This window comes from Nothobranchius furzeri, chromosome 2, assembly GCF_043380555.1.
Source record: "Nothobranchius furzeri strain GRZ-AD chromosome 2, NfurGRZ-RIMD1, whole genome shotgun sequence".
In the NCBI taxonomy this organism is placed as follows: domain Eukaryota; kingdom Metazoa; phylum Chordata; class Actinopteri; order Cyprinodontiformes; family Nothobranchiidae; genus Nothobranchius; species Nothobranchius furzeri.
Genome location: NC_091742.1, coordinates 29,263,682 through 29,278,702, shown reverse-complemented (window position 1 = coordinate 29,278,702; position 15,021 = coordinate 29,263,682). Strand labels below are relative to the sequence as shown.

General features: G+C 43.1%; 1 protein-coding gene across 1 annotated transcript; it reads right to left on the bottom strand.

The window, feature by feature from the left end:
* Nucleotides 1-14: 14 nt before the first annotated feature.
* Nucleotides 15-9,716, bottom strand: adgrf3b (adhesion G protein-coupled receptor F3b). Its single transcript, XM_070541926.1, has 17 exons — nt 9,690-9,716; nt 9,366-9,378; nt 9,018-9,170; nt 7,548-7,700; nt 7,376-7,425; nt 7,235-7,293; nt 6,966-7,090; nt 6,642-6,872; nt 4,836-5,060; nt 4,625-4,756; nt 4,284-4,486; nt 3,937-4,119; nt 1,807-3,105; nt 1,537-1,578; nt 1,296-1,325; nt 1,137-1,213; nt 15-151 (listed from the first exon to the last, which is right to left on the bottom strand). Exons 1-16 carry the CDS (start codon nt 9,714-9,716, stop codon nt 1,145-1,147), a joined length of 2,994 nt encoding a protein of 997 aa, XP_070398027.1. The 3' UTR covers nt 15-151; nt 1,137-1,144.
* Nucleotides 9,717-15,021: the final 5,305 nt, after the last annotated feature.

Here is a 15,021-nt window from a genome sequence, read left to right as displayed (position 1 = left end):
TCTATTAGACAAACCTTAGATAACGTTCCTCCATGAAAAACCATCTACGTGTGTTTAACAGTCTAAGGACAACATTCTACCACAAACTTCAAGAAGCTTCCTCTTGTGGTATCTAAGACGAGCTGCAGACATGACATACTGCCATCTCTTCCTGGAAAGCACAAATAAAAACGAATTAAACCAAATGAAGAACCTAAAGGTTGTTATGAGAAACCTTGAAAAGCACAAGCTGCGGACAACAGCTGAGCGTTGGACGGAGATTGTGCCACAGACGAGAGATCGTCTCTGATGTCTGCAGAAATGCGTTCTTTGTTGATCTGCTCACAGTGCAGACCAGAGATCCCCAACTCCGTATCCAGCATGTTTTAGATGTTTCCCTAATCCAACATGCTTGATTCGCATGTTCATCAAGTTGTGCAGAAGCCTAATAATCACTGAACACCGGCCCTCAGGGAAGGGAGCTGGAGATCACGGGTGTAGACCTTTCTAAATGTTCTCCACCAACATCAGCTCTCACCGCTACAGATGTCGGTAAACAGGACCGTCTGCCATACGCTGCCGACACCAGTGCATCCTTCTTCTAAATAAAGGATAAAGTACCTCTATCTGCTCTTGTCCCAAAGTCTAAATAGTCCAAAGTTGATGCCAAAAGGTTTCAAATTAGCCACTGCCATCTTTGTAGTTTCGCTCAGTCACAGTAGCATTCCACTCACTGAACCAGCAGAGCGCTGTGATGCCCCCCCCCCCCCCCCCCCCCCCCCCGGCCCTCTTGCTTCTGGGTCTTTTTTGTGAGTGGCCCTCGGACCATTATAGTTGAGGACCCCTGCTCTAAGGTGATAGTTCTGCACTGTAGGACAAAGTTTTACTTTAGCGTTAAAACAGTTAGCTTCAGAACGAGTGGGTCTGCCTTCTCGCACCTTCTCAGGGGTGTTCCCCAGGGTTCTGTGTTGGGACCAAGCCCCCACAATGCGGCTCAAAAATTGAGGCCAACCCGGAAGTACCAAAAATTGCAGTTCCACCCTCATCCACTGGGGGCTGGTGTCAGAAGCGAGCAAATCCTCATTGACTCCCATGTTAAGTAACCCTGGCAATGATTAACTTAATGCAGAATACAAAAGACAAATGATCAAACTGACCTTTGTCATCATTTGTCTTTGGTGTAGGTAGTGGAAGTCAGTTTCTGCATGCTGTCCGTTTCCCGTCCCGTTTTAGCCTGAATTCAGAGTCATAATAGGTTATTTTACATGTTTCCAATGTTTTATGTTTTGATCTTGAGTTCTTGATAAACTACATACCATAATGAGTTTATATAGCTCATCTCTGACCTGATAACATAACAAAAATGTAAAAACAAACACAAAATAGTAAAATTGTGAGCGACAATAGCAATATCATTGCATGGACTGGGACAATAACCACCAAATAACGTAGTCATGGTTTTCTTTAGAGCCTCAGGACATTTCTGTCCTGTGCGCTACAAGCTATGCTTTAGTGACTTCCAGTATTGTGTACTTATTGTTAAAAGGACAAACCTACCTTCTGCTCAGCGAGGCATCCTGTCACCAAAATGAAAAAACCCTGAAAGAGAAAAAATAAAGTGCAACACATTTCCATCTAAAATATCCTGCAAAGGATTTTCTTTAAAACATTCGTCTCCATTTCAGTTATGACCCCGCTTTAGTTTGAACCTTATTAGTTACACTCAGAGCTGGACGGATCCGTATTTAGCACTGGAATTATCCGAAACAGGGAATCACATTGATGCGTCTAATTTTAAGCTTATTGCAAAAACTGGTATCAAATTACCTGGAAAGAGTTGAGGATGGTGAAAAGGTAGTTAACAACCATGAACATGGGGTCAGTGCTGTTCAGCGTGTAAAGGAAGAAGCCAAGGCTCCACGTTACTCCGAAGATAGGCGTTAGAAGGACCACCACTTTCAGAATGCTCTTGGCCGTCTCCTTTTCATCTGCCTTGGTTCCATCAGGCACCGAGGTCTTCACCAAGGTAAGGATGACAACCGCCATAGAAAAGAGATTCGTCAAAGTAATGGTTAACACAGGAAGGAGAAAAGCATGAATGGAGCCTTTCAAGAGAGATTCATATATTAGCCAGCATGATTTTCTGTCATAGTAGCTCTTGTTGGTGTATTTGTAATAAACGTAGCTGGACCCAACGATTAGGATGGGGACGACGTAGCCGACGATGCTGGAGAAAAACATGAAGACTCTTTTCCTCAAGGGACTGAAAACAAAGATGAGCTGGTGGACGAGCATTGAACTCAGGCACAACATCCAGGTGAACATGGCCACGTAAAACAGGTGTTTGCACACGGTGAAGGTTAGGCACATGGTTTCACTGAGCTGTTCGGGAAAGATGGAGGCCAAGAAACTGCAGTCACCAAGCAAACGGAACACAGCGATGTTCACTACAGCTGTGTGACGGAAATGGGACAGGTTCGTCTTTATCAGAGCCGACCACACAAGATACTCAATGAGGAGGAAGAGGAGCAGGGAGAAAATGGACACGCCAAGGCCGATGTATGTGATCATGTCCAGATTAGGATTAGACACATTGGCACTCTTGGCCATGAGGACAGAGAAGGACGTCAGGTGGTGGCACTCGCAGAGAGTTTCGTTACCGCCTGTAAGGTTGGCGAGGCATCCATCAGTGGACCAACTGTTGTTGACGGTGTTCCAGAAGACACACGAAAAAGTTGTAAAACCCGGTTGCTCAACAGGAAAGTTCATTTTTATTGTAATGTTTGAATCGTTGTTGTTCACCAGGGTGGCTGAGATCAAGATGCTGCTGAAATTTTGATCAAATGTCATTTTGTCCATTAAATTTCTCACACCGAGGCTTTTCATAGTCCCGTTGGTCTTGTTCAGAGACACGTCGACGCCAAAAAGAGACAGACTACAGTCTTCGCTTGTACACAGCTTTAGTTCCAGGTTGGTGCTGTTGTATCCATCACTCACGTTGAACTGGATGTTTTTCACCAGGTTCTCCATAGAAGAAAGGTAATTTGATGACATGCTTTGACGAACGGTCTGATTTACCCCATCCCAGGACGAGTTCACCATGTTGCTAGCAGCGTTGATTAGATCCTATAACAGAATGAAATAAAACAAAACTGTGTTTGAGTGTTTTGTCAGGAGAGTTCAGAGTAGTCGGAGGTCTGGAACTAAACGTTTTAAAGAAGAATCCTCACAAGAGTTTTTGCCCTCCAGATATTTCTGCTAAACATATTTTATTTGTAACTGATTGGTGACGGCTCGTCTCTTTCTGCCAGACGAGGAAACGTGCCGTTAGGCTGGGTTGTCCATTTGGGAAAGCGTGGAGAGGAACAACATCATATATGACATCAAACAGCGATGTCAAACGTGATTTCCTTCTTTTCTGTTTTATAGTTTAATGGCGGATTGTATAAACAAACCGTGATCTGAAGTCTCGAGGGATCTTGTAATCTCACTAGTCCAGAGAAGAAAACAGCGAGGAAGCCGTACTGCTGCCGAGACTGTCCCGGTGCCAAAAGGACCGCTTTGGAGTTGGCGAGTAAAGCAATCTGCTGCCGTCTCGTACCGCCGATGCTTCCAGTGTAAAACCCGTGTCAACCCTCCCCTTCTGCCAGTACCATAAGCCCGTCTTGTGTGATCCCGTCAGAGTGTCGCCGATGTTGGTGGCGTCACTCCCATCTCTGTTTAAGTGACGCCACCAACATCACCGGAGCTCTGACGAAGGCTGCAGTGAGAGCTGAAACATGTCAGCAAAAAGGAAGAAACAAGCTCTATTTATTCTGAAGAACCAAAAGGAATCAGATAAGGAACACAGAACAATCGTAACAAAGACGCCGACCTCTTCTCCTGTGTATGGTACATAGTATCCCTGCCACACGTAAAGAGCTGTAGTAAGTAAAGTAAAATATTAAATATACCTACAGGCAAGACATCCTCTTGCAAATTCATAATTCCCGATGCTTGGGCCATCACACCTATGATGTTGATGGTAGCACCAATGTCAGCTTCGTCACCTGTGCCAGAATTCGGATTGGAGTTGTTATTAACACCTTGAAAGATGTTTTTAGCCACTTCCGGGGTAGCTCCAAGTCCATTCAGGAAGTTCTAGAAAAAATAAGAAAAATGCATCAAAGTTTGTTAAAATGGTGAGCACAGAATCAAAACCGTCTAACTTTTAGCATCAGTCAATATTTAGCTTCTCTGTGACGTTAAGGGTTCTGCTAACCACCCAGAGCTAAAGAAGCATCAGCAAGTAGCTAAAAACTCACAGTAGCTGCGTCTTGCACTTTGTTCAGCACCTCACTGACGCACTGTGAGAACACCGGTTCCCACAGTCGGCTTCCGTTACAGTAACGTGTCTTGTTGCCGACCCGGCCCACTGGGCATGTTTTATTTGTGACTAATGTTTTAATTGGAGTTTTTGGCCAGACCTCATCACCAATACTTTCAGCGTTGCAAAATGACGCCCCAACTGTAAAGCACACAGAAAAGCAGGAGACAGCGGGAGTCAAAAGAGGAAACATCAGATCAGACAGACTTTCAAAAATTAGGAATAAAGCATTTCAAAATGTAAATCTCATTTTTGAAACTAATTTAAAGAATTCGGTACCAAGTAACACAGGGATGTTGACGTTTGCACTTTTAGTTTGATTCAGTCTGTTTTGAAAAAAGATCTCTATGTTTTCACTTGCTGCTGTGCAGCCCATGGAAGCGGTGAAGTTGTACGTGAAGACGTCCCTCTCTGTAACATAAACACGGTTGTTTCAGCACTGACCCGTTCATCAAGACGGAACGTTTAATAAAAGGTAGATGTGTCTCACTTGTTGGATTTGTCTGCATCACTTTGGTGTTCTGGTTCCATGTGATATTGTAGGGCTCGGTGGTTATTGGAATGCTGGCAGAAACAGTAACAGGGGTCAGCTGTAGACAGTCTGCGATCAGAGGGCTAAAATTCATGTTGATGGAATCTGGCAGGAGAGCGATGTCCACACTCGCCCGCGCTGTGTGTCTGACTGACCCAGTGGTGAATCCACACTCGTATGTGCCTGTTGGGAACACAAGTTCATGACAGCTGCGTGATCCCTTCAGTGAACCTATCAGAGATTCAACTACACTTCGAACCAATTCATATCTAGAATGTTACTTTTGCATTGTAAGGAAATCTGGTTCATGCAGTAGTGGAAGGAACTGCGAGGAATACACACTTCCAAAGTGAAAACACAAAAGTATAAAGTCAACAACTGCCTTTATTGTGGCTTTAGCCAGTCAGTCAGCAGGTCCAATCTGAAACTGTCATAGATGGTTTCGGTTCTGAACAAGCTGCAGCCATCCAGCCATGCTGCTATGATGCCATAACCACACCCAAAGAGGGGCTGCACACCATCAGAAAACGTAACTCCACCCCTAGTCAACATTTGAAAAATGCTGTGAAAGTGGGCGTTGCCAGGAGGCATGGGGTGTTTCTCAATGCCAAGAAACCTCGCCTTGATGTCTTGGCCCCGCCCCGGTTGCCTAGGAGATACATCATCAGGAGCCGTCAAGACGTGTTCCAATATTCATGTTATGCTGAGGCGTGTGTTCTCCGTTTGTTAGCCGTTTAGCTAGCTGAGCAAGGATACACGAGAGGTGTCTTGTAGCCTAGCCTTGGTCAACAATTACCCAGAATACACCACGGTATGTCCTAAAGGACGGCGGATCAGAAGCCGGCAGCTACTTTGAGGGCAAATTTCAAGTTTAAAAGTAAGTCAGCTAATTTAAAATGTTTTTTTTTAGATCCAAAGAAGTTTTCTATGATTGGTTAGCTGCTTAGTAGTTGCAGTTTCGGTGGCTAGCGGGTAGTAACTCACTTAAATATTTAATTTAATAAAAATATACACAATTTAAAAAGTTAAAGGCTCGTTATATTTTTATATTGAAACTAATACGTATAAAATATAACGTTATCTCCTGTGTCACGTGACGTTACGTCACCGCCGTGGAAGCCGCGGCCACGTGATGCTAGTCTGTTGCATTTTACCGTTTTCTTTGACCAAAGAAGGACCGTGTCCTCGTAAGCAAGGCGCCTGGCCTCGCTAGACATCGCCTCGCAAGGCCAGGCGCCTGGCCACTGAGAAACACCCATGGAGTGGCATGGCCAAGTGTGGGACATCTCCATCTCAGGACGGAGGGGGAGTGGGAGGAGACTGTACTGTAAATGCAGTAGCCACAGTTAAACCCACAGGGGGCAGCACCAAGACATTTTTAGACCTAGATTCTAGATTTAATCAAGTTTACACAAACATGTAAAAAAAATTGCACAAAAACAGAAAAATTGCATTTGTAAAGACCCAATTATACAGTTTATAAGCAAACAACTCAAACATGAAATGCCTTTTCTGATCGTCTTTCTGAAATGTAGCTCATGATGTCATTAAGATGCTAGCACATAAATGTTGAATAATTAGCGTGAACGCTAATCCAATTAGCAGCTTGTGATCCTGTTGATGAGTGTGGGGACCAACTGGAACTTGAAAGATGGATCCTAGATCTCAGAATCAGTCTTGTAAATAGAAAATAGTTTAAATACACAGAAACCTGAATGTAAAAAAATCAAGAAGTTTTTCTGGGGTGGAAGCTGGTTTACTTGCCTGCATACATGCCAGTAGCATTTGAGATAGTAACTGAAGTACAGGATTGGTAATCCTGTGTGGCACAGGGTGGACCAATTCTCACAATGAGGCCGTTGTTGAGTTCAAAGCGCTGCAGCAGTGTGGTTAGGTTCCAGCCAAAGCTGTCGGTGGCCTCCTCCAACGTGCAGTTCAGGAGGAGCAGTGACTGGTATTTCACTGGGGTTGGAGGGGCGTAAATGTTGACCATTCCTATGTAAAAGGGGACGATAGAAGTGATTCAGACATAACTGGGTACATTATTAGATTCAATGTCTTAGCGAGGATGTACAAAGATTTACAAACCCAGAGTGTCCACAAAAATTTGGCTGGAGGCAACAGAACTTTGCAGATAAGTCAGAATCTCCTGAAGTTTAGACGTGTTTACGTTAACGCTGACATTTACCAAAAAGTCAGCTATGGTGGCGGTGCTGATGAGGAGAAAATCAGTGGAAAAGTCTTTTTCTGAACAAATGATTAAACATGCAAACCTTGTCATTGTTTCGTTAACTTCTAACAGACATTTGTGGATGAAAGTACTGTTGAAACTGAAAAGCTGATATGGAAAGGCAAACCTCCTTGGTGTGACAGTTAGAGTCTTCAGGCCATTCAGCTTACTGAAGGAGTTCTGTACCTTTGAAGATAAAGAAGGCTTTAGAAGCAGCCGTTTACCCGGGTGTGGTGTAGCGTTGCTGTGTAAACGGAGACGGACGTACTGTTTGTGTATAGATGGCATTCCAGGGTGAAATTGATCCATTGATGGAAACTGTTGGTTATAAAGCGTCTCATTAGCTTCAACTGAGACTAAGTGAAAACATGAAAGTTCAATTAAAAATAAAAACCTAAACAAACCAAACACAAACAACAACACATGAGGAGGATGGTCACCGTTGGTTTCCCGGACACAGATGGATGAAGCCAGAGATATATTTGCTGTGCACGTTGCTGGAAGACAGCAGTTATAGTTGTAGCAGACTTCGTTACTCCAAACGTAGCCCATCGTGCAGTTGCACTCAAAGTCCTCGCCCACAACTATGCATTCTGTAGAACAAGTGACTAAGATGAGATTTACTCTAGATCGTAAGGATGCCATCACTTTCATTCTTAAAAGAGGTATAACAAGCTTAAAGGAGACACAGCGTGACTGTTTACGGTCGGGATTCAGTGAGACGGCCTTTTGGTTTCACCAGATTACCATTCGCTGTCCCTGTGACAAAGAACTGCACGTTTATTTCCTCCGTATCTGAAGAGGTCTTTAACGGGTGGCCTAGTGGAAACATAAATTATCTACATGACTTATATGTTGATGGGTTTGGGTTACATGTTTGAATCCTTTAAACAGCTGGTGGTCAAAGTCACAATTCTTAAGGTATTTATAACCGAGACACTTTGTCAAGTCTGACTCTGAAGGCTTTCCTGTGTCCATCTCAGACCCTCCTGGATGAGATCTTGGACCGTCGGATATTTAAGAATGTTTTGAGTAAATGTTAGACCTGGCTCAGCTCACACCATCAGACCAGTCTGGATGTTTTAAAACAGATGAGAGCTGGGCCTGGGTGCTGGGTGAGCAACAATAGTCTGGCACAAGGCTCTAAAGAACGTTCATGTGTGTGTGTGTGTGAGACACAGTGTTGTTCAGTTTGAAGAGGTGCATCGTTTCCATTGGTCCAGAGTCAGACTATCTAAACTCAAGCCAGACTTGGACCCACATGATGGTGGCAAGTGTTCATCTGCCACACATTTTCATAGATTGTGGGTCGATTTTTGAAGCACTCCCAGATTTGTGGGACCACTGTGCGCCCTGACACTTAGCTTTGTTTGGAGCGGTCGTGGTGGAGGTGTGTTTGGACTCAGGCCAGCTGGGCATGATAGCTTTCTCCTGTCTAAAACACTCATAATGTCGAGGTAGAAGGACTCATCCACTAGCATACTCGGGGAAAGCATGTCTCATGTACATCTGGAGAAAGTCAGAGTCGGAAGGGTCCGGTGGGGAGATTTAATAACGTGTGGTCAACGTTTATGTTTTTAGATAACGTTCCTGCAGACTATTTTTAGGGTTTTGTTTTTGTGTGACAGTTATTTCTTTACTGGATTAGATCTTATGTTTAATGTGTAGAGCGGGGGATGGAGTTATACGTTTTGTTCTGACTTGTTTATTCTGCTTTGTCAGAAAGGTTGTAAACAGTTGGTAAACCCAGTAATTTTTCATCAAGCATTTAAAAAATCTTTAAATATTGATGGGATGTTAGTGAGAGTGCCTTAAAAGGAAACACACTGTTTTTATGTTCATATTTATAAGACAAACATTACTTATGAGGATGTATTGTGATGTTAGAACAACAGAAAAGCAGCCGTTACCTGCAACCACTTCACTGCTGAAGATTGTCACGGTGTGGGAAACACCGCTGCTATCCGTCACGTTGAGGGTTACTGAAGCATTCCAACTCAGCAGGATCCTCTGGGCATCCAGCGTGACGTTATTCTCCACCATCAGCTCCGAAACGTAGATGTCTTAGTCATCAGTAGGAGAAAAATGGGAAGAATGATGCTAAATCGATTGGTAATCATAGATGCAGTAGGCCCGCTGGATTAAGGAACTGTGATGATTTTGTTCAAATGAATGAAAGCATTAAAGACAGACTGTCAGAATGAATTAAAGACGGCCTACAGGTAAGGTATTTATGGGATTAGTATTGATGTTCTCACCTTGTGAAATCACCTGCAAGAACAAAAAATAGCAACATTAGCATTGATGTGAAATTATTGTACAATTTGGTCTTATTTAAAATTCAGATACTGATTTTGTTAACTTTATTGCTCTTTTTTGCTTTTTGACATCAGGTAAAAAATGAGTTTGCTCTCGTCTTTGTTTTAGTTTTAGCGCAGCATTACAAGCACCACAGGGCGGATTTGTTAACCCCTCAGATTACAAACTCTTCTGCATTTGGTTACCTTTTGGAGTCCATCCAATGAAAAAATGGCTGCCCATGAAAGAGGAAACGAGCCAGTTTTAACTTGTTCACATCACACCATCAGTGCTAACAGATCCCATGACATCATGTACAAGGTACAAATGTCGTTTTCAATGTTCAGCTGAAAGATGGTAAACCCGGGATTTCTACATGTAAATGAGCTTGTTGTTTAAAGTCATGAAAGGCTGATTGCCAACTCCTTTAAGGCTTTGTGATAACGGAGGTCACACACAAGACCGCTTGCACAGCCGTCCGCGGAGGATTAACGTTAGCTGTTGTGGTTTCATTGAAACAGCAAAACCCAAGTTTAAAGTCGAGAGTTTTCTGAAAACATTTCAAAAGATTAGAACCAGAGAAAGGAAATGGCCTACCCGATGCATGAAGGCAACTCCAGTCACCAGTAAAACTATTTTGGTCCACATTGTCACTCTGCTGGAAAAAAACTGAATATCAGCCATAAAATGTGAAAAGAGTATTAAAACAAAGAAAAGAAAAAGAGACAAATTACTGAAAATGCCCACACCCAATACAGTAAAACAAACCACTGTGGAGGAGAAGCGGGGTGATGTGGGTGTGTTTGGAGGACTTGGTCAGAAGCCGAGCACAGGCGTTCTGAACCACCTGTAGACGGTTCAGGGAGGTTCTGCTCAGACACGTGAAAAGAGAGTTACAGTAGTCTAAGCGTGAGGAGATGAAGGTGTGGAGAACTGTCTCAAGTTCAGAGCGGGACAGAATGGGACTCAGCTTAGCAACGTTCCTGAGATGGAAGAAGGAGGAGCCAACAAGAGAACTGACATGAGAATCCAGGGTGAGAGCTGGGTCAAAGGTCACGCCAAGATTCCTGACAGAAGGTTTGGTGTGAGAAGCAACAGCTGCAGCTTAAACATCTCCTGGGGCTTAAAGGCGATGTACAGTTGAATACCATCTGCATAAAGATGGTATAAAGGGGAGCAGATAGAGGAGGAAGAGCAGAGGTCCCAGCACAGAACCTTGTGGGACACCATGGGTGAGGGAGGTGGTGGTGGACAGAAACTTGAAGACGGCCACAGAGAAGGAACGCTCAGACAGATAAGAGGAGAACCACGCCAGAGCAGTTTAACAGTGTCAAAGGCTGCAGTCAGGTCCAGCAGGACCAGAACCAGAACCCTGCATCACTGAGTCAGAAGGTCATTAGAGACCCTAAGAAGAGCTGTTTCAGTAGAATGAGCTCCACGAAAACCTGACTGGAAGCTATCATAGATGTTATGTTCATCAAGAGCAGTGTTACATTATAAACATTCTCTCCCGCCTGCTAATACCGGTTTACTTCATTTAACATAGAAACTACTCCTACTGTGTGTGTGCTCTGTCTTCTCCATCCCCAGTGAGTCGTGGTGAATGGCTGCTTGTACTGAGCCAGGATCCTCTGGAGGTTTCTTCCTGTTAACCCTCTCAGGCTCAAAAGAAGTTCTGATAAAAGGACGAACAACTAAGTCCTTCAGGGGTACTTCTCAGTTAAAACCTGCTCTTGGATTACGTATGTGGGGTAACCAGGTAGGTAGGTTTTAACGTTGCTAGTCTGCAACGCCTACCTCCAGAGGGTTAAAAGGGAGTTTTCCTCTCCACTGTCGCTGTGTGCTTGCTTACTATGAGGATTGCTGTGATGACTCACTAGTCCGACGTACCTGTAAGTCTTTGTAAACATAAGATAGAGAGTCTCATAAGAGCCTTCATAAACTAAAGCATTGAATGAAGTGGGTCTGATGGGTTGATTGTTTTCTAGTTTCTTCTCTTGAAAACTTTTTTTTTTTTTCACTTTTAGCAACAAGAACAGGATCTTGGCCACTCTTCAGTCTAGTTAGCAGGATTTAGTCCCGTTTTATGAATGAATGAACAAATCTGCTTTTTAGAAAAAGTCAGCAGGGATTTATATTTTTATCTACCAGAAGATTCTATTAAAAACAAAGAACCGGGTTAATAAAGGACAAATACGTCACTGCATTTTCCCTTTTCTGTTTGAAATTGGTTTATTTTAGGCCTTACATCAGAGTATCTCCTAAAACATTTTTTTCAATCAAGGACCCCACAAAGTCACTGTGTGGGCCACGTTTTGGAAACCCGTGGTCCAAGTCTTTGCTGTGCTCATTTTGACTGCTAGAACATTTCCCAAACGAACAACTGTGTCCAAAACCATTCAAATAGAAATTTACCATTCAAATAAGCTGAGGTCCCTGACAGTTAGCAAATGATTATTGGATAATGTACTCGTTCACTGGACTTACATTTTGGAACGTCCACTGGTCTAAATTTAAAGGCTGATAAACTCTTCCTGGCAGCGGTCTTTTCCCTTCCAGACCACGTTAGGCTTATGTTTCCATAACCAAACTTATTTGCATTCCTTTACATCCAACCACAGGCTGATGGGTTTTATGCCGTCTATTGCAGCAGCACACGACTAACGCAAACCCACATAAGTAGCAGTACACTTCCAGTTTGGTTTCCAACCAGCTGATGTGGCACATTTCTTGATCACACGATTTCCCTGCGTGGTCAGTAAACAACTTCCTGTTCAACAACTCCCCACAACTACTACTGACTGTATGTGTTTGTGTAACGGAAGTTCTTGTAGTACAAAATACACAAGTCAATTTAGTTTAGTTTTCTATGAAACAACTCATTTTCCTACAACACCATCATATCCGTTTAACTCACCAGCAGCATAAAGTGCTTTGTTATATCAAGATTTCAAAACTGTAAGCAAACAGGTCCTTTAGGACAGAGGCGCCAGGGGCAGGAAGATCACAGTGTGCATTTGGCATGTACACCAGCACTGAACAGAAACAATTTTAACCAATAAAAACAGCTGATTGTTCATTATTAGAATGAAATCAGGCAGAATATTTACATGTATCTGCTGTTTATTCTGATGTCAGACATACAGATGTGTGTCGAGTGGTGAAAATAGCTCCTTATTCCCTTATTTAGATGCGTTTAATCAAACAAAAACAAGGTGTAAGTTCTTACCTTCTCTGTCTTCACTATTTCTATCTAGAAATCCAGAATCTCCCTCCTCAGATTTGTTTCAGCTAACAAAGTTTGGATAGTGGTCCATGTCCATCAGGAGTTCTTCAGCATTAGAATCAATGGAAGTGTGCACATTTGACTCAAAGGCTGGATTATGCTGCAGGGTGTGTTTGTCGAGGGTGGTGCAAGTGTATTTGGGAGGGTGTTGAAGGATATTCTCCTATTCTGTAGAAAGACAATTTGCATTGATGGCCCGTCTCCATGCCAGCTGGACTGGTCAGATCAGGTGCACAGCCTTCCAGTTTTCCATCAGCATTTGTCTACCAAATCTCCCAGGAGGTCATAAAGCCGTGGCTTGTCTTAAGAAATGGACAGTGTGTGTGTGTGTGTGTGTGTGTGTGTGTGTGTGTGTGTGTGTTTTCGGTTCTGGCCCTCCATGCCTTTCATGTTTTGGGTATTTTTTGTTGGGTGTCTGCAGGATCTCACTTGGATTTTTCTCACGTTTGGATTCTCCTTCCTCCCACATGAACTTTTTGTTTGATGTTAGTTTTGCTGTTTCTCTTTATTCTTCATTCAAGATTTTTCATTACTTTTTTGCCGTACATCTTCTTCTACAGTTTGTCAGCAGTTAACATGGATGAGTTATCAAAGCACTTAAGTCTTTCAGGAATGGCCAGCTATTCATTTTGGCACCAATATCTTTAAAGTTGAGGACCACAGAGTACTAAAAATGTTCTTCTTGCCGCTTGCAGCTCCCCAGCTCTCTATCCCGATCCATCCAACATTTTCGGCAGTCAGCATTCAAACAGTATTTCTGCAAGAAATATAATGTATCTAGTTTAAAATATGTTCAGGCTACTTCCACACTGCAGGCAAAAGTGCATCGATTCTGACTTTTTGCCCATCTGCCACCCAGATCTAATTTTTATGACTGAACAGCTCAACTCTTTTTATTTCTTTCAGATGCAGATAAGGTCACTTTCATATGTGGTACAGAATCTGACACACATCTTATGTTTTTGAAAGTGACTTCAATCTGAAAGGTTGTGTTGCATTAAATCCGTGGAATACTGCACGGCCTCGGTTTCCGACCCAAAGCCCAAAACAAGAAAAGGACATGACCTTAAAGTTGGGAGTAAAATCATTCCTCCGTAGAACAGCAAGGACATCAAGAACTTTAAAATAATCCATGCTAATCACCTTTTGCTGCAAGTTACATCTACAAGACCAAGCACATGGAAAGATTCATGTGCAAATTGTGGTTTTTGCATTTTCATGATTTTCCTCCTCATTTACATGTTCCAGCTTAAGGCAAGCCACTTCTCAAGACCTTTAACTGCAGCTGGCAGTAGATTCAGAATTCACCCCATAAAATAAAAACAAACCATTTATCCAATCCTAGTTTTACTGCCTTACTTCAGGTTTATAAGGGACATTCCACCCTAAATAGAAATTTTGTCTGACTTATTTCCCAAAGTTAGATAAGTGGGAACAAGTTGTACCAACCCAGTCATTCTCCTGTACTCTGTTCCCTTTAGCTTAGCATAAAACACAGTTAAGTTAATGGGTCCAACTAGCATTAAGTAAAAACGTCCTTAAAATCACTCAGTAGTGATCCCAGTTCTGCTTGCTGACCTAAACAACCAGACTGACTGCAAGTGAAAATAATTAGTAACATAAAGGAATCACAGGCACCATTTTAGGACTAGTATGTGACAAAGCACAGTTGTAAACCTCCACTGAAAGGTGCAAAGCAGCCCCGAAGACACCTGCTCCTGTAAACACAGATGCACACGTTGTTAGCAAACCGGCATAAAACACTATGCATTTGTACACTAGGGGGCGGTGTATACATAAACACAAAGGAAAGGCTGCGATCTGCCTGATCGGACCAGTGACAACATGTTTAGCCGCATGCTGTCCTTCAACCGCTGGTTGTCTAGGTGGTGTCCTGAAAACAACGTGGGCTACATTGATAATTGGAAAACTTTTTGGGGAAAACCTGGTCTGATGCGGAGAGACGGCATCCATCCCTCTTTGGATGGGGCAGCTCTTCTTTCTAGGAACATGGCCAGTTTTATTAGTCCTCCATGACAACCCAGGGTCCAGGCCAGGAAGCAGAGTCGTAGTTTAACCCACCCCTCTGCAGCTTCTGTACTGTTACCCACCCACTACCCCATAGAGACAGTGTCCTGCCCACGGCCAAAACCACACAGATTAAATATCAGGCTTAACCCTTTGATGCATAATGGTCACTGCAGTGGACAGGTATTCAAAATTAGAATTTATTCATTTTTGCTATTAAGCACAGCTGTTGAAGACTTTATTGCATTTGAGCCCCTCCATTTGGACTTCAGTAACTCAAGGCAACATATTTCATGTTCAGA